The sequence below is a fragment of the Maniola hyperantus genome, chromosome 4 (genome assembly GCF_902806685.2).
Source record: "Maniola hyperantus chromosome 4, iAphHyp1.2, whole genome shotgun sequence".
Lineage (NCBI taxonomy): Eukaryota > Metazoa > Arthropoda > Insecta > Lepidoptera > Nymphalidae > Maniola > Maniola hyperantus.
In genome coordinates, this window is record NC_048539.1 from 3,646,514 (window position 1) to 3,665,791 (window position 19,278).

The window sequence follows — 19,278 nt, forward strand, 5'->3', positions numbered from 1 at the left end:
TTCGTTTGTTCCCAACACTGGGAGGAAAGTTTGCTTGGATGTTTGTTTGGATCAAGGTGGCTTTAGGGGATAAAGGTGTTAAAAAAGTCAAAATATAAAATCTAATTTATTTATATTTTCTTCAGAATAGTATTTGAAATCACGTCATGTTTTGCCAGACACTTAGTATAGTAGTAGCAACCCCCTGCCAGAAATCGTTAAAGTTTCATAAATTTTATTAACGTTTAATGGTGTCTGGTGGGAGTTCCAACGACACGAAGTGTCTGGCAATGCATGACTGGATTTCTAATACTACTCCGAAGAAAATATAAACAAATTAGACTTTACGCTTTGACGTAAGATTTTTTACATTTTTAAATACTGTTTTATTACCTGTTATCTCCAATTTCCCAAAGCCGTCATGATTTCTACCATTCATTTTTATTTTATAAAAGCTGAAAGTTTCTCGGCGTAATGTCCCCAACACTGGGACAATACGCCGAGAAACTTTCAACTATTATAAAATAAGGGACATCTGGCACGCGCTGGCTCTCTCTATTTATTATAGTTATAATGCTTAGTAAAGTATCATCAAGATAAACAAGTGTTTATATGACATAAGTAGGTAGGTACATCAGCTGTTCAAATGATATTGAAATTACCTATTGTCTTCTGTCATCTTTATAAAATATACCGAAGAGACAAGGACAGGTGATTTTCCTCTCCAAAAAGCAGTATAAAATAAAAGGAAAAATGCTAAAACCCTACAATATCGTTTTGGCGGTCTCAATAATGGTGCTAGTCGCTCTAATTGTTTTATATCTTGTATTTGGGACGTAAGTGAATTAAATTAATATAAATTATTGTTAATTAATAATTAATTATGAGTATTCAGTCTTATTAGTTAACTAGCTTATGCTCGCGACTTCGTCCGCGTGGACTACAAAATTTCAAAACCCTATTTCACCCCCTTAGGAGTTGAATTTTCAAAAATCCTTTCTTAGCGGATGCCTACGTCATAATAGCTATCTGCAAAAAGCCAAATTTCAGCCCGATCCGTCCAGTAGTTTGAGCTGTGCGTTGATAGATCAGTCAGTCAGTCAGTCAGTCATTCAGTCAGTCAGTCACCTTTTCCTTTTATATATATAGATTATTTCGGTGATAGCCTAGTGTTATGACGTGGGCCTACTAGTCTGGAGGTTCGGCGTTCGAACCTGGGTACGCACCTTTATACCTACTGTCGGAGATACGTGCAATTGGATTAATTACGTCTCTTGCTTTAATGGTAAAGGAAAATATCATGAAAAAAAACCGGCTAAGTGCAAGTCAGACTCGCGCCCTGAGGGTTCCGTATTACAGTTATCACTTCTACGCAAACTAGGCATCTTGGATCACAATATCATCACTTTTGAAATCTGGTGTTAACAAGGCTTGGAACCTGGTTCAATTTATCGATCTCCGATTAATAAAATTGGTTAAAATGACTGTTCTGCGTTTAACCGGTTAATTTATGGAACGGCTTATATTATAAACTGAAATGATATAACCAGTAACTCACGCGAGCTATTTTATAACTTAATCATCATCATCATCAACCAATCGCCGCCTCACTACTGAGACTTTTTTAAAATTCAGATACAAGTTAGCCCTTGACTTCAATCTCACCTGGTGGTAAGTGATGATGCAGTCTAAGATGGAAGCGGGCTAACCTGGAAGGGGTATGGCAGTTTTTATTAAACCAATTCCCCTTTGGTTTCTATGTAACGGCATCGTACCGGTACACTAAATCGCTTAGCGGCACGGCTTTGCCGGTAAGGTAGTAACTAGCCACGGCTGAAGCCTTCCACCAGACCAGACATTTAGAAATTATAAAATTCCAAATCCCTGCCAGGAATCGAATCCGGAACCTCCCACTAATAAGACCACAGCGCTTAACTCTGCGCCAGGGAGGCCGTCTCTTCTCAGAATGAGGAGGGTTTGGCCACAGTGCACCACACTGGTCAAATGCGGATGGGCAGACTTTACACACCTTTGAGAATAGAGATCTCCCAGGCATGCAGGTTAGCTACCGATAAATAACTGATATTTTATCTAATGCTTAAAAACGCACATAGGTAGCTCCGAAAAGTTAAAAGTGCGTGCCCGGGATCGAACCCCTGACCCCCGCGATTAGGAGGTCAATGTCTTTACCACTAAGCTATCACCGCTTACAATGTTCAGGGCAATGTGTGCTGTGTGATATCTGTAATCAACCTTCTTCCTCACCTTATCCCACGCTACGTGGGGTCGGCACAACATATTATTGTCTTCTTCTTCCACTCACTTCTATCATTCGTCAACGTACTATTCACTCCTTTTTTACGCATATCCTCTTTCACGCAAGCCATCCACTTATTCTTTGGTCGTCCTCTCCTCTTTTTTCCTTCCACATGCATACTTAACATTCTTCTAGTGACATGACTTTCTTCCCTTCGCATTATATGCTCATACCATGCCAGCCTATTACCCCTCATCTTTTCTACCACTGGCGCTACGTTCAAACTTCCCCTTATATATTCAGTCCTTATCTTATCCATCCTTGTCACACCACACATCCATCTCAATATTCGCATTTCATCCGTCCCTTTTACCGCCCAACATTCTAAACCATACAATGAGACAGGTCTAACAACTGTTTTATAAATTTTCCCCTTAAGTTTAAGGGGCATTTGCGGGTCGCATATACCTGAGACCTGTCGCCATTTCATCCATCCCGCATTCATACAATTGTTCCATTCTCGGTCAATATTACCGTCGTGTTGGAAGAGCAAACTGAGGTACCGGAAATTGGAATAAACAGGTAGGGTTATGCCATCTAAAGCAATTTCAGAGGAACTGGAGGGGCCACCGAAGTCACAGAACATAATATGTTCTATCTTAGTTCGGCTGACCCTTTCCAATTTCTCTTGCCAGCTACATAGTCTGTTCTGAGCCTCGGTCGCATCTTCTCCGACAAGTACTATGTCATCGGCAAATAGCATGCACCAGGGTGCCTGCTCCTGTATGTTTGACGTCAGAGCAGCCATTATCAGGACAAACAAATAAGGGCTTAAAGCCGATCCCTGTAATCAACCACGATACTGAATTTAAACCATACTTCTGCAATTACAGGGTTGAACTAGCCCGCATAGATGGGAAGCCAAAATTGATCATAGACCAGGACGGAGGCGCCGATGATGCCATGGCAATATTTATGGCTCTGTTGTATGAGAAATATTATAACGGGTGAGTTAATTGTACCAAAAATAATAGGTACCTATCCTACCAACTTGACGTAACTAATAATTATACCTATACCTATCGTCAGCAGCCCGCGGCAAATTCATCGGATAGGGACTTCCCCCAATTTAAAGGTCTACCTTCGTTGTAGTTTCTAGCTTCTTTTTAATGAAGTACTACTTAAAGTAATTATAATAATTATTATTGTGTGCATTTTCGTCGATTTCTTAGTAACCTAGCAAAACAAGGCAAGCTAAGTTAAGGAATTCAAAGACTGTATTCATTACTCCAATATAAGAACCCTGAGAAACATTTGATCGCGGAAATAATCTCGTAAAAAGGAGACGGTCCAGAATTGTATGGAGTGTGGGTCTGGTCTTGTACCAGTATCAAATCAGCTAGATCTACATAGTCCTTAAACTCCACACGCGCCATTTTTTAAAACTCTATGGGGGTCAACAGGCATGGGTCATTAAAATGGCTCGTAAAGAGTTAAATTTTACGCGTTATAGGTCAAATTGAGAACCTCCTTTTTTGAGGTTGGTTAAATAGTAAAGTAAAGTATTAGGCTTGGCAATGATCTAATTTGTTATCACTTTCAGGCCTGAAGTAATAGCGCTAACAACAACTCACGGCAACGTTGGTGAAGAACAAACATACAATAATACTCAGAGAATCCTCAGCATTGCTAATAGAAAGAATGTAAGTATTACTTTTTTTTTATTCATATACAAGTTAGCCCTTGACTGCAATCTCACCTGGTGGTAAGTGATGATGCAATCTAAGATGGAAGCGGGCGTACCTGGAGGCTGGAAGGGGTATGGCAGTTTTTATTAAACCCATAACCCTTTGGTTTGGCATCGTACCGGAACCTATACCTTCGCTGGTGGTAGTAAAGTTGGCAACGGCCGAAGCCTCCCACCAGAACGTAAAGCATTTTTTTTTAGGGTTCCGTACCGCAAAAGGAAAAACGGAACCCTTATAGGATCACTTTGTTGTCTGTCTGTCTGTCTGACTGTCTGTCTGTCTGTCTGTCCGTCTGTCTGTCAAGAAACTACAAGGTACTTCAAGTTGACCTAGAATCATGAAATTTTGCAGGTAGGTAGATCTTATAGCTGGCATTTGGGGAAAAATCTGAAAACCTTTTTTCTAGGTTCCTATCTTCAGAGGTAGTTCTGAAGCCTTAGTAACCGGCATGTCAACGGACTACTATTTCGGTGTGGATGGTCTAGGAGACAACAACTTTACGAAGACTTATATGGCCATTGCTGCAAAAAAAGAACATGCAGTATTCACCTTAATTAACCTATCCAAGAAATATAAAGGTAACAACCACGCAGTTCAGTAAATTTTTAGGGTACTGCACCTCAAAACGAAAAAGAAACCCTTATAGGGTTACTTTGTTGTCTGTCTGTCTGTCCGTCGTGTCTGTCAAGAAAATCGATAGGTTACCTACTTCCCGTTGACCTAGAATCATTAAATTTGGTAGGTATTTAGGTCTTTTAGCACAAGTAAAGGAATAAATCTGAAAACCGTAAACTTGTATTAACATTAGAAAAAAAATTAAAATGTGCTCAACCCATTAGTATTTTCAATTTTCAAACTAATTACCAAGTGGGGTATCATATGAAAGGGCTTAACATAAATACAATAAAACAGATATTTGTTTATTTTTATGCATAATAGTTTTTGATTTCTCATGCAAAATGTCGAAAAATACGACTCTAGTACGGAATCCTCGGTGCGCGAACCTGACTCGCACTTGGATCCTTTTGGATCCAAGTGCGAGTCAGGTTCGCGCATCCTTTTGGATTTCCTAAGATCCATTTAGGAAATAATATGCAAAAAATAATTAAATTCATCCGTATTAAACGTCTGCGTGATTTAAAAATTTAATGTGCATAATAATAATTGTGGTCATCATATTTTTCCGTTTTATTAAATTTGATTGATTACAATGTAGACTGAATTAAACAATAAATCATGAACAGTTCATAAATTATATAAAAAGCAATGTTAAAATACACCGAGCGAATCGGCAGTTCTCGGATTGTCATCGTCATCATCATCAACCAATAGACGTCCACTGCTGGACATAGGTCTCTTGTAGGGACTTCCACACGCCACGGTCTTGCGCCGCCTGCATCCAGCGGCTCCCTGCGACTTGTCTGATGTCGTCCGTCCACCTAGTGTCTTCCAACGCTGCGTCTTCCGGTGCGAGGTCGCCATTCTAGCACCTTGGGACCCCAACGTCTATCGGTTGTACGAACTATGTGCCCTGCCCATTGCCACTTCAGCTTCTCAACCCGTTGAGCTATGGCGGTACTCTAGTTCTCCTACGGATCTCCTCATTTCTGATTTGATCACGTAGAGAAACTCCAAGCATAGCTCTCTCCATCGCCCGCTGAGTGACTCTGAGCTTTCTTTTTCTCGGACTGTAGTCGGGTGCTGTAAGTTTAACTTTTTTTTTTTTTAAAAGAATATTAGTCATGTTAAACAAATATTCCCCTTTCCTCTCCAACTAAGCGTCAGGCTTGTGCTAGGAGTAGGTACGACAATAGTGCAACGGGCGGGGTTTGCTTGAACCGTCGACCTTTCGGTTTTCAGTTCACTCCTTTACCGGTTGAGCTATTGAGGCTCTTAAATTGAGGCTATTCTAGCATCCAAAGCAAAGTAAATGAATCGGTAACACCTTACACTATAGAAATCTGACGTTTTCTTCACAGATAAGCTGGTGGTAGTCGCACTCGGTTCCCTCACTAACATTGCCCTAGCCATCCGAATCGATCCAGACTTCGTATCAAGACTATCGCAGCTTTATGTCGCAGCTGGACATATTTACGGTATTTTTTTAACATAGTATCTAATCAGTACCATTATTATAAATGAGAAAGTGTGTTTGTTTGTTGGTTTGTCCTTCAATCACGTCGCAACGGTGCAACAGATTGACGTGATTTTTTGCATGTGTAGATAAAGACCTGTAGGTCGATTGTCTAAAACCTGCATCAATCATTATTACAATCTCAATTGTTCTGATTGGCTGAATTTGAGCGATTTTTGATGCAACAATGCATTGTGGCCAATAGTGAGCGAGCATTAACCAATCAGAGATGATTGCGATCGTGACATTGTAGCTGTCAAACAACCGCGGTAGGGCCACTGTAGAGTGACATAATATGCTACTTGGCTTTATTTCAGGTCGCCATCCGTCAAAAAATATTTTAACACAAGCTGATGCTTGCAACGTCGTTCGCGTGGATTTAGGTTTTTAAAATTACTGTGGAAACTCTTTGATTTTCCGGGATAAAAAGTACTCTATGTCACCTGTAGGGCGATTGTCTAAAACCTGCATCAATCATTATTACAATCTCTTTTGTTCTGATTGACTGAATTTGTGCGATTCTTGTTGCAAGAATGCACAATAGTGAGCGAGCATTAACCAATCAGAGATGATTGCGATCGTGACATTGTAGCTGTCAAACAACCACGGTAGGGCCACTGGGCTCCAGGCCTGACACTGTCACCCAATACCCATACCCACGCAAAAAATCACGTCGATCTGTTGCTGCGTTGCGACATGATTGAAGGACAAACCAACAAACTAACAAACAAACACACTTTCGCATTTATAATATGGGTAGTGATAGAAAGTAAAATTAATAGTAATCAAAATTAATTTCTTGTTGCAGGTGAAAATTTCACCGAACCGGAGTTCAATGCTGCCATGGACGTAGAAGCATATCACATAGTAGCCAACAGTGGAAACCCAGACAAACTGACCCTTATACCATTCTCTCAGATCCTAACGTACCAACTTATAAGTAAGGTAGGTGGAATATAATTTTTTTTTATACATTATAGACTAGCGCTTGGCTGCAATCACATTTGGCAAGTGCGATGATGCAGCCTAAGACGGAGCGCGCTTGCAAAATTATAATGATAATGAGATTATTGTGTATGTTACAGTTAAAACTCTTATCAGTCTTATCACTCTTATAATCCATATTTATTATTTGAATATAGTTTCGTCAATAGTACCTACTTTAGACTAACGGAAATAGAAAGTTTTTTTAAATTCAGATACAAGTTAGCCCTTGACTGCAATCTCACCTGGTGGTAAGTGATCATGCAGTCTAAGATGGAGACGGGCTAACCTGGAAGGGGTAAGGCAGTTTTTATTACACCCCTTTGGTTTCTATACGGCATCGTACCGAAACGCTAACTCGCTTGGCGGCACGGCTTTGCCGGTAGGTTGGTAGGGTGGACCGAAGCCTCCCACCGGCTCAGACCACAAATTAAGAAATTATACAATTCCAAACACCTGCCAGGAATCGAACCCGGGACCTCCGACTGATAAGACACAGTGCTTACCACTGCGCCAGGGAGGTCGGATTTTTTATTATAATAAACCTTTACAAGTGCTTTTGAATCGTCAAATAAAAATTATATTCAAAACTCTGTAGGTAATGAAATAGATTAAGAAGTAGGTAGGTACATAAATTGGAGCCGACTCTACGGCCTACGCATGCCTTGTCTGTGCTAGAGTCTGTCTAACGAAAGAATTAGAGACTGGAAAAACTCGGCTATAAAAAATATCAGTATGGCAGCTCTGAAATTAGTATGACAGACCTGAAATATAACCACTGATATAAAAATAAGTAAAAAGATATAAAAATAAGTAATTTTAAAGTATCAAATTAGGTTATTCCAGGTCTGTCATACTAATTTTGGGGCTGCCGTACCGATACCTAAATTTACCGCGCTTTTCCAGTCTTTTCTTTCGTAAGCCAGACTCTACTGTTATACTTTTCGCCAATAAAATTTGTTTACAGTTCAACCTTTAAATCATAGTGTGGTTTCACCCTATTTTGTAAATGTGTACCTTATAAAAACACTACTTCTTGTACCTAATTCTAGGAATGGAGGGAGGATGTTCTCGGGTCCATAAAAACAAAAATAATGCAAGCTCAGAACTCCTTTGAGAGGATATCGTTCGAAAGCGATAGCTTTTGGAGCCTGCTGGACCCGTCTGCTATGGCGGTGGCTTTGAAAGAAACCGCTGTTGTGGAAGAAACTGTTTATTCACAAAACAGTATTATTTTATGCGGTAAGATTTTTACTTACTTATATACCACAGAATACTTAATAGTACTAATATAAGAAAGCTCAGAGTCACTAAGCAGACAATGGAGAGAGCTATGCTTGGAATTTCTCTACGTAATCAAATCATAAATGAGGAGATCCGTAGGAGAACTAGAGTAACCGACATAGCTCAACGGGTTGCGAAGCTGAAGTGGCAATTCAAGGAGTATAGTAGGTATAGTACGTAATTATTATAAGGATAGTCAAGGCAATCAAAACCTATAGAGAAGTACCTCTCATTGACCTAGAATCATGAAATTTGGCAGGTAGCGATGTCTTTAACACAACTAAAGGGGAAAATCCGAAAACCGTGAATTTGTGGTTACATCACAAAAAAAAAATTAAAAGTATTTTGTATACGATCGTACGGAACCCTTCATGTGCGAGTCTGACTCGCACTTGACCGGTTTTTTCTAGTTCACAATAGGTACCTAATGATAAAAATAACGATTATATTTTTTATGAAATTTGCAGGAGATTCAAGGGGTATAAATACAAATAATTACACAACCAAGGAAGAGGCGAACGCACGCTTAATATACCGAGTAAATAAGGAACCATACAAACTATTCCTATACAAATTGTTCTCCTCAGATTTAGACAAGGTTTAATACTGGCGCCAACTCTGTTTTCTTTCTCTAAACTTTTACAGTATTTGCATATTTTTCATTTTATTATTGCTAAGAAAAGGACAGAACGTAAATTTTATATTTACAGACTCTAAATTTTAGTGCACGCTAAAATAATAATACGGTCGGGACTGACTGCTAAATTACGAGGTTTGACAGCTCTAAATTAAATTTAAAACTGTCAAAGTGTGTCTGTCCCTTTCATATTACATTAGTAAGAAGAGGATGTGAATACTCTAAAATGTAGGTGTGCTCAGAATCAGTACCACTGTATACGTATTTAAATAACAGACTGAACAAATTATGAGAGTAGGTACATACATTACATACTGTGAAATGAATAAATAAAATTTTGAATTGAAATTAATGCTAATTTTTATTTTTATTCTTGTGGCGTAGCATTCATTAACATTATTTTATTCATTAACATTAACAGTTCCCACGGGATTTTTGAAAACCCTAAATCCACGTGGAGTCGTGGGCATCATATTCTAGTCCTTTATATAATACTAGCTGATGCCTGCGACTTCGTCCGCGTGGATTTACATTCTTCAAAATCCCGCGGGTACTTTTTGATTTTCCGGGATAAAAAGTAGCCTATGTCCTTCCCCGGGATGCAAGCTATCTCTGTACCAAATTTCGTCAAAATCGGTTGAACGGTTGAGCCGTGAAAAGCTAGCAGACAGACAGACAGACAGAGACACTTTCGCATTTATATTTATTAGTATGGATTAAACAATTTAGTTTTAGAATGCTGTTTTGGGATTCCGTTATTAATTTTATTACATTATATATCTAGTTTCTACTAAAATGAATAACTTATTGCTCATTAATATTATTATGCTTTGTTTATCGATAATATAGGACTGAACAAATTCATAATATTATAATAATTTTTACAAAATTTAGCACGTTATTTTAAAATTTGACAAATTTAAAATATAAAATTTTTCATATCCAACATGTTCGTTTCTCTCATAAGTTATTCTGGTTTATAGCATAACGGAGTTTAACCCAATAATATTTTAAATAATATTTAAGCCCTTAATAATGTATGAACATAATACAAAATCTATTATTCTATAGAATTGTTCGTTATTATTCTGAGAGAAACCCTCAGTTTTCATTTCACCCTTCGTGTAAGTATACATACGTACAATTCGGTATCTATTTATATATTCGTACGTTCTTCGGAGCAGTCTAATGCCGGCACGGCACACTCGTGACGCATCGCACTTCGCTAAGGAACCGAAACATCGTGCTCAGTCTGCATACTTTGTTAAAAATAAGCTTATTTTTACTTTTTATAACATAAAAAAGTGCATCTGTAATGCAATGTGAAAGGTATGTAGGCTATTCTGTAATTTTGTCCATATTTTATAGGCAGTTTAGCGAGTGTGTAGATGTACAGGCACCGATTCTAAGCACAACCAAATATTAGAGTATTCGCACCCTCTTCTTACTATTGTAATATGAAAAGGACAGAAGCAGTTTGACATTTCTAAATTTAATTATTAGATGGTAAAACGCGTGATTCTAGCACGCAGTCGCGAACCTACTGTTTAAATTTGTATTGTGCACTAAAATTTAGTCTTTAAATGTGAAAGTCATGTTCCGTTCCTTTTTTAGCATTGTTAAAAAGAAAAGGATGCAGATACTCTAAATTTAGTTTAGAGTAAGACAAAGGAATCGGTGCCACGTGTATGTTAGGCAGGCATTGATCTAACCTATGTAGGGAAGTTGTTATCAATACCGGCTGTACGATAAAACAAAGAACAATGCGCTATCGTAATTTAGTTGCTATATTAAAATAGATATTTGTTAGTGTCGTTAGTTCGTTTAAAATGTAGGTCAGTGATAGATAAAAATTCATTATAAATTGCTTATGTACCTACTATCTCTCTGCAGATGAAGTCGCGGGCAAAAGATAGTTAATGTAGACAACGTTTAGGTACTGTTCGTAACATAGCAATCCAGTAGATAATAGTTTATTTTATCGACGTAATAATATAAGGACGCTTCTATTTTTGTTGTCTAATTCATAAAAGTAAATCGTCATCATCATTATTATGACCAACCCATTGCCGACTCACTACTGAAACCTCTCGGAATGAGAAGGGCTTAAGCTATAGTCCGCCATGTTGGCCCAGTGCAGATTAGCAGCCTTCATAAAACTTTGACAATTATAAAGAACTCTCAGGCATGCAGGTTTTGTCACAATGTTTTCTTCACCGTTAAAGTAAGTGATACTTAATTGCCTAAAATACACATACTTATTTCCGTAAAATTAGAGGTGCATAGCCGGGATCGAACACCCTACTTCCTGAATAGGAGGGCAAAATCTTAACCACTAAGCTATCACCTCGTTTAAAGTAAATACCAACATCCTTAATAATTTGACAATGTTTGCAAGGAGAATGCATTATGCAAAGACACTTTTGTTGCATTAAACAAGGTCAGCTGTGTTCGCGACAATCATAAGCCTCACATGATAAAGAACTTGTTTTTGTCTATTTATATTTCAAGGTAATATTGTGTCACATACTAATTATCTATGTTATCCACAATATCATTAAATAAAGTACTCTTTTTCCTATACTAAACGATTTAAATCTACCTATTACTTTATTTATTTTCAAGTTACTCGCACTATGTGAACACTCCATCGTTTATCTTTCGAACAGAGTGATCTTATTCTTATCCCTACTCCCTACCAGTGGTGTAGCTACCTAGGGGCAAGGCGGGGCAGTGCCCCGGGGTCCTGAAGGGGGCCCTCGAATCCTTACCAGAAAATCTCGAACGAATTAAACTTTTGAAAATTTCTCCCATTTTCAAAATAAATATGACAGGTTGCAACCTGACTTTAATCATGGCAACTCAGTTGACAGAAATTCGAAAGTCACTAAGGAATACCCCTTAATTCTTTCTCTGAATGTATTTGTATAGATATTTAATATTTTTACTTGATAAAACCTAACCAGTTTCGATAGAAATGGGGCCCCATTTTTTGATTTGCCCCAGGGCCCTTGGTTACCTAGCTACGCCACTGCTCCCTACTAGTTTATCGTGATAAGCAGTTGTGATTGTGTATCACATTCTAAGCAAACCGCGACCAAAATGAATGTGTTGTGTGTGCTTTCTGTGATTCTGTGCTTAATTTCTGTGTCTTTGGATATTTGTAGTTGTGAAACGTAAGTTTCCTTTGTACCTAAAATCCATAATATCTATCTACTAAGTAGTTTCTATAATTACTATACAACATAATGTATTATTTTTATTTATTTTTCAAGTTACCGTACGAGGAGACTATAGATACGTATGTCGTATAGTCTCGTTCTTAGGGTTCCGTACATCAAAAGGAAAAAGGAACCCTTATAGGATCACTTTGTTGTCTGTCTGTCCGTTGTGTCTGTCAAGAAAACCTATAGCCTATAGGGTACTTCCCGTTGACCTAGAATCATGAAATTTAGTAAGTAGGTAGGTCTTATAGCACAAGTAAAGGAATTAATCCTGAGTAAAGGAATAAAAACTGTGAATTTGTGTTTAGGTACATCACATAAAAATTGAAATGTGTTCATGAATAAATATTAGGATTTTCTATTCTCCAAGTAAGATAACTATACCAAGTGGGGTATCTCTATAATCTGACGTCATAAAAGATTTTTGCTTGTAGGTAGACTTTTAAAATCTTAATTCTATTTTCAAAGTAAGATAACTATACCAAGTGGGGTATCTCTATAATCTGACGTCATAAAAGATTTTTGCTTGTAGGTAGACTTTTAAAATCTTAATTCTATTTTCAAAGTAAGATAACTATACCAAGTGGGGTATCTCTATAATCTGACGTCATAAAAGATTTTTGCTTGTAGGTAGACTTTTAAAATCTTAATTCTATTTTCAAAGTAAGATAACTATACCAAGTGGGGTATCTCTATAATCTGACGTCATAAAAAATTTTTGCTTGTAGGTAGACTTTTAAAATCTCAATTAGGTAAGTAAGAAGTTATGTAAAATTTGATTTACGAAAAATGTATGGTCTACTTTTTCAGGGATACGTCGCCCAAAATAATTATAGACAATGACGCGGGCGGAGACGATGCTATGGCAATATTTTTAGCATTGTTGTACGAAAAGCACTATAACGGGTAAGTGACATATTTTCTACTATTAAAATATTTTAAAATAACTATTAAAAAATTTTAGCGTTTAAACTATCGTAAGTGATTTCCATTATTATAATATTATACTAGCTGATGCGTCCGCGTGGAATTATGTTTTTTAAAAATCCCGAGGGAACTGTTTGATTTTCCGGGATAAAAGTAGCCTATGTCACTCTCCAGGTTTTTATCTATACCCATACAAAAAATCACGTTAATACGTTGCACCGTTGCGACGTGATTGAAGGACAAACCAACAAACCAACAAACAAACACACTTTCGCATTTATAATAAGTGTACCCAGAAGTTAAACAGTTCTTTGAAAAAATTAACAAAATTCTTTAATTTTGTTTTTCAGATCAAAATTAATCGGTTTAACGACAGGAAATGGAAACACGAATGAAGACAACGTTTGTAGAAACAACCAGCGAATACTTAAAGTTGCAAAAAGGCAAGATGTAAGTTGTTCAAAAAAATCGTATTTCGCATAAAACAACGGGCACCAAAATTACGTCGGATGCATTGGCCTAATGTTGGTATCTTTACTGGGACCATCCTATCCTAATACTATTATTATAAATGCGAAAGTCTGTTTGTTTGTTGGTTTTCCTTCAATTACACTAGAACAGAGCTAAACAGTCGACGTTATTTTTCCTAGTTAAAGACTTGAAGAGCGACATATACCTCTTTTTATCCTGGTTCATAAAAACCTTAATCTTTATTACATAACCAGTACATGACTATTACTGCCAATTTAAAATGCGCGCGGTACACAAATTGTAATCCAAATCCAAATTTCATGTTTTATTACTTAACTATTTTTGATAAAAAATAAAATAATTATTCTATTTAACAAAATAAAATAATTTTCAGGTTCCAATATACAGAGGTAGCAAAGAATCCATGGTTATAACTCCTGATGCTGGAGACTATTATGGAAAAGATGGTTTGGGCGACTCCGACGAAGTGGTCTCCGGTCTAGTTGAACCGAAAGAGCTTGGTGCAGTCTCCGCATTAATAGAATTATCGAAAACTCATGAAGGTAACTTAAACCTGCGCAGTGGGTGAAGTATCGATTTATTTTAGTACTAGATGATGCCCGCGACTTCGTTTGCGTGGATTTAGGTTTTTTAAATCCCATGGGAACTCTTTAATTTTCCGGGAGAAAAAGTAGCCTATGTTCTTCCCCGGGATATTAGGTATCAAATTTCATCAAAATCGGTTGAATGGTTGGGCCGTAAAAAGCTAGCAGACAGACAGCCAGACAGACAGATACACTTTCACATTTATAATATTAGTATGGAGTATGGATTTAGGCCTTAGTCCGTCACGCCACTGATGGCCAAGTGCCACCCAAGTGCGGATTGGAAGACTTCAGACACGTTTGAGAACATTATGGAGAACTCTCAGACGAGCAGGTTTCCTCGTAATGTTTTCCTTAACCGTTCAAGCATCTGATATTTTAATTGCGTGGGTTTCAAACGCCCATGCAGAGTTATGGAACTCCAAAAAATTGTGGTGCGTATCCAGGATCGAACCTACGACCTCCCGCATAGGAGGTAGACATCTTAAACATGACTAGGCTTGACTAGACTATCACGGGAACTTAATATAACTTAATCTATATAAAAGGTAAAGCTGACTGACTGATTGACTGACTGACTGCCTGACTGACTGATCTATCAACGCACAGCTCTACTGGTCGGATCGGGATGAAATTTGACATGTAGACAGCCGCTATAAAAGCATTTTTGGAAATTCAACCCCTTTAGTAGTAAAATAGGGGTTTGAAATTTATGTAGTCCACGCGGACGAAGTCGCGGGAATAAGCTAGTTAGTGATACATTAATAATCTAACTTGACTTACTTTTCAGGTCAACTAACTGTGATAACGCTTGGAGCACTCACGAATGTTGCGATGGCTTTAAATTTGGACCCCAATTTCCTGAATCGATTATCTCAGCTATACATCGGTGCCGGACATATTCATGGTGGGTGTAATTTTGTTACTCGCTATATTATGGACTAAGAGCTACATCCCCACCTAACACTACAAAGAGTAATAGAGACAGAGCCAGCGCGTGCCAGACCTTCGTTATTTTATAAAAGCTGAAAGTTTTTCTGCATATTGTCCCCAACACTGGAAGGAACGATCCGCGACTATGAAGTCTGGATTATGGTGGCTTTGGCAGATAACATGTAACAAAGGTATAAAATAATCTTACGTCAAAGTAGATAGGTAAAGTGTAATTTTTATAGTTTCTTCGGAATAGTATTAGAAATCAAGTCATGCATTGCCAGACACTTAATCATACCAACCTCCTGCCAGACACCCCTTCTAGTGTTGGGGACAATACGCAGATAAACTTTCAGCTTTTATAAAATAACAAACGTCTGGCCCTCACGGGCTCTCACCTTATAATAGAATTCGAATCTAAAATTAAATGGAATTACCTAGTAAAATTATTTTGGATAAAAAAATAATTTTTATTTCTTTTGGATGAAAAATAGAAGGTTTGGGACACCGGTTAGGTGCAGGTGTAAAGTAAAGTGGTCCGAAGATGCAGAAAATTTTTGATGTCGGCGCGGCGCGCAGGTCTATTTTCATTATCCGCTCCAGCGTCGGGCACCCAACTCGTGGGTGCTGTCAAAAGTTGGATAACTGTCAGCCGCCCACGTCATGGGCGCAATTGAAAAATATGAATAAATCTCATTTGAATTGATATCAAAAAAGATGCTGCGCCTCGTTTCCTTCGATCTGCAGGTATGCATTGCGCCTTAGTTTCTGAATTTTTCATCATTTTGTAGATGAAGACATCCCAAACCCAGAGTTCAATGCACAAATGGACGTGGAAGCCTACCACGTGGTAGCCCAACATGCGACCCCTGATAAAGTGACCGTTTTCCCCTTCTCACAAACTATGCGCTATTTGAACTTTAGTCGGGTGAGTTTTTGAAAAAATCTCACATAAAATCAGTACCCTTATTATAAATGCGAACGTACGAATTTGTCTTCACTTTTTCAAATACTACTGTAGGGTCAGCAACAAAGCTAGGTTTGCACCTGCCAGTACAAGCGACTATGAACAGGTGCATAGCTTTGTTGCTGACTGTACTAGTAAGTAGATAAGTACTTCCAGTTAGGCAACCCCCATATAGGTAGGTAATCTATAGCGGTTGCCTATCTGTAATTTTATGACTAAGCATAATATCTTTGCTTATAATAAATACACCACCTTTTTCACAGGAATGGAGAGAACAAGTATTAGGAGCAATAAACACTGACATAATCAAAGCACAAAATCTGTATGAAAAGGTTTCACTGGAAAGAGGTGACCGGTGGCAGGCGCTCGATCCGGCCACTGTGGCCATCGCCCTTAAGCCTGACCTGGTCGAGGAGTACAAGTACTCCAAGAACGATATTACGTTATGCGGTATGTCTTTAGGGTTGCCCACCACGAGGACAAGACCAAGACAAAGCCAATACAAGACCAAGACTAACACACACTAAACTTAAACTAAACCAAGACACATCCAAGACAAGAATAAGACTGTACAAGACCAAGACACGAGGAAGACAAGACCAAGATACGAGCAAGACAAGACCAAGATTAGACAAGACCAAGAACAAGACACGAGAAAGACAAGACCAAGATTAAACAAGACCTGTTAGGCTAACATGCGCACCACGAGAAAATTTTGTCTACGCATTTACTCGTCTTATTTGTATGAAGAAACACGAGATAATGCGTAGACAAAATTTTCTCGCGGGGCGCATGTTAGGCCCTCAGGACACGACAAAGACAAGACGCGAGCAAGACAAGACCAAGATTAGACATGACCAGAACACGACAAAGACAAGACCAAGACACAAACAAAACAAGATCAAATCACGTTCACACTTTTTTCTCTGAGAACACTTAATAACGTGCTTTTCTTTTCAGGTAGTAAACGAGGAATCAACACCAACGAGTTTGTGGACAAAAAGGATGCTAACGTTAGGATTGCTTATTCTGTGAAAACGGATGAATATAGACAATTTCTTTTAGAACTTTTTGCTCTTGAATAGTTCTTAAATAATTAGATTGATCTTCTTCTTGATGTTGAAATTTATTAGAAAAATAAAATCATTGTGTTTTTGATTTGCCTGTAACGTAGTAGGTACAATTAAAATATATCGAATAAAAATATAGGGACAAAGTGAAATAAATTAATAATGTACCGATTTAAAAAAAATCTTAATAGCGGCATTTAATTAAATTAACTTTAACTTTTCATAACTTTACTTATGACATCTAGTAGAAAATGGTGGAACTTGGTGGCAACACGCCCAAAAGTCAGAACCTTCAACCAAGTAGTCTAAAAGTTTTCGACTAGATGACGCTTTTGAAAGGATTTTTAAACTAATAACTAAAATATTATTTTTGTACATGACTGTTTACTATTGTATTTTTCTGTCTCATAATTGTCTGTTTTTTCGTTCCTTTCTGGTTGTAGAGATTTAAACGTTAATCTTGCAAATATCACTAAAAATATATAAGTAGGTAGGGGTACTTACCTATAACAAAGTAAATCATGTATTATAAAACTGATCAAGTGTGAGTTGGACTCGCACACGAAGGGTTCCGTATCATCGTACTTAGAGATACTCAGCACAATTTTTTATTCATTTTTATGGCGGCCATTTTGAAATTTTTAATATTTAATGTTATAGCGGCAATAGAAATACATATTGTGTGAAAATTTCAACTCTCTACCTATTACGGTTCACAAGATACAGCTCACTGACAGACAGACGGACGGACGGACAGCGGATGCTAAATAATAGGGTACCGTTGGCACCCTATTAGTTTTTTAGGGTACAAAACCCTACAAAACTTTTACACTTATTTACGTAAGAGACACAAAGCTAGACCGCATCTAAGACACGGTAATATTATTCTAAAAATCTTGAACATGGACATTTTTATCTCAAAAAAGTTCCCAAGGGTTTCTTGAAAAACTAATTCATGCGGAAGAAGCATCAGCTAGTAAATTATATTAATGAAATTGTTTGGAAAAGTTCCGAATAGCTCATTTTATTACACATTGAAGCAATTATCGAAGTCACGCATGTTGGATAGTCCCGGACGATAAAAGGAGATCACAAAAACATTCATCGGATTCTTGATCGCGGAATGTATGGAGCTTTTATATGCGTCAGATAGAAGATTTTATCGGTCGTAAAAACAGATAATATTTATGTAGTTTTTTGATAACTGAGACCAGAGATAGAGATACGTTGGAAAACCCAAACCATAGATGTAGCCCAAACATACATCAGTCAATTGAAGAGGAAGTGGGAACTGGGAAGGTCATGATCGTAAGAGCGATGGTTGTTGGAGCCGGAAAGTCCCTAGAGTGTAGAGCGTACCTTGACTTTGCTCAGGCTTAATAAGCCTTTAATGGACTACACAAATTTCAAACCCCTATCTTAACCCCTTTGGATTTGAATTTTCAAAAATCCATTCTTAGCGGATGTCTACATCATAATTGCTATCTGCATGCCAAATTTCAGCCCGATCCGTCCAGTAATTTGGACTGGGCGTTGATAGATCATTCAGTCAGTCAGCTTTTCCTTTTACATATTTAGAGAAGACTAGCTTATGCTCGCGACTTCGTCCGTGTGGACTACACAAATTTCAAACCCCTATTTCACCCCCTTAGGGGTTGAATTTTCAAAAATCCTTTCTTAACGGATGTCTACGTCATAATAGCTATCTGTATGCCAAATTTCAGCCCGATCCGTCCAGAAGTTTGGGCTGTGCGTTGATAGATCAGTCATCCTATTACATATTTAGAAAAGACAAATCGCCTTCTGCACAAGTATAAAGTCAACGGCCTTCATGTGAAATGGACTGTAAACTTGTACCAAATGTACGAAGCCTACATAATAGTGACGCAGGATGACAACGATGTCGGGCTTTGTCCCGGAAATTACCCTTTGTGATAAATGAGCCATTGGACATGTGGTCCGTTTTGTGCCCGATAGATAACATTTTTTGCTTTTTTTCTGTAATAATATAGAGGTTATATCAATCACTGTGACTTGTTTGGGTTATAATATGAATAG

General features: G+C 37.8%; 2 protein-coding genes across 3 annotated transcripts; both read left to right on the forward strand.

Annotated features, from left to right (window-relative positions):
* The first annotated feature begins 634 nt into the window (after positions 1–634).
* LOC138404779 (uncharacterized) lies at positions 635–9,343 on the forward strand. Its single transcript, XM_069509803.1, has 8 exons — positions 635–815; positions 3,130–3,243; positions 3,840–3,939; positions 4,391–4,562; positions 5,964–6,080; positions 6,927–7,063; positions 8,155–8,344; positions 8,854–9,343. The coding sequence occupies exons 1-8, from the start codon at positions 733–735 to the stop codon at positions 8,988–8,990; spliced, it is 1,050 nt and encodes a 349-aa protein (XP_069365904.1). The 5' UTR covers positions 635–732; the 3' UTR covers positions 8,991–9,343.
* Positions 9,344–10,233: 890 nt separating this feature from the next.
* Positions 10,234–17,319, forward strand: LOC117981968 (uncharacterized). 2 transcript variants are annotated; one of them, XM_069509806.1, is made up of 8 exons: positions 10,234–10,352; positions 13,058–13,153; positions 13,525–13,624; positions 14,040–14,208; positions 15,041–15,157; positions 15,975–16,111; positions 16,414–16,600; positions 17,111–17,319. In XM_069509806.1, the coding sequence occupies exons 1-8, from the start codon at positions 10,339–10,341 to the stop codon at positions 17,233–17,235; spliced, it is 945 nt and encodes a 314-aa protein (XP_069365907.1). In that variant the 5' UTR covers positions 10,234–10,338; the 3' UTR covers positions 17,236–17,319. The 2 variants fall into 2 exon arrangements, with proteins under 2 accessions (XP_069365907.1, XP_069365906.1); XM_069509805.1 differs by lacking the exon at positions 10,234–10,352 and adding an exon at positions 12,065–12,199.
* Positions 17,320–19,278: the final 1,959 nt, after the last annotated feature.

What these genes read in the sequence shown, in the direction of transcription:
- LOC138404779 (XM_069509803.1), top strand. Translation starts at nt 733, where the DNA reads ATGCTAAAACCCTACAATATCGTTTTGGCGGTCTCAATAATGGTGCTA. An exon ending in TTATATCTTGTATTTGGGAC is followed by an intron (nt 816 to 3,129) that starts GTAAGTGAATTA and finishes CTGCAATTACAG; the next exon opens with GGTTGAACTAGCCCGCATAG. An exon ending in GCATTGCTAATAGAAAGAAT is followed by an intron (nt 3,940 to 4,390) that starts GTAAGTATTACT and finishes CCTTTTTTCTAG; the next exon opens with GTTCCTATCTTCAGAGGTAG.
- LOC117981968 (XM_069509805.1), top strand. Translation starts at nt 12,126, where the DNA reads ATGAATGTGTTGTGTGTGCTTTCTGTGATTCTGTGCTTAATTTCTGTG. An exon ending in CGGTGCCGGACATATTCATG is followed by an intron (nt 15,158 to 15,974) that starts GTGGGTGTAATT and finishes ATCATTTTGTAG; the next exon opens with ATGAAGACATCCCAAACCCA. An exon ending in GCTATTTGAACTTTAGTCGG is followed by an intron (nt 16,112 to 16,413) that starts GTGAGTTTTTGA and finishes CCTTTTTCACAG; the next exon opens with GAATGGAGAGAACAAGTATT.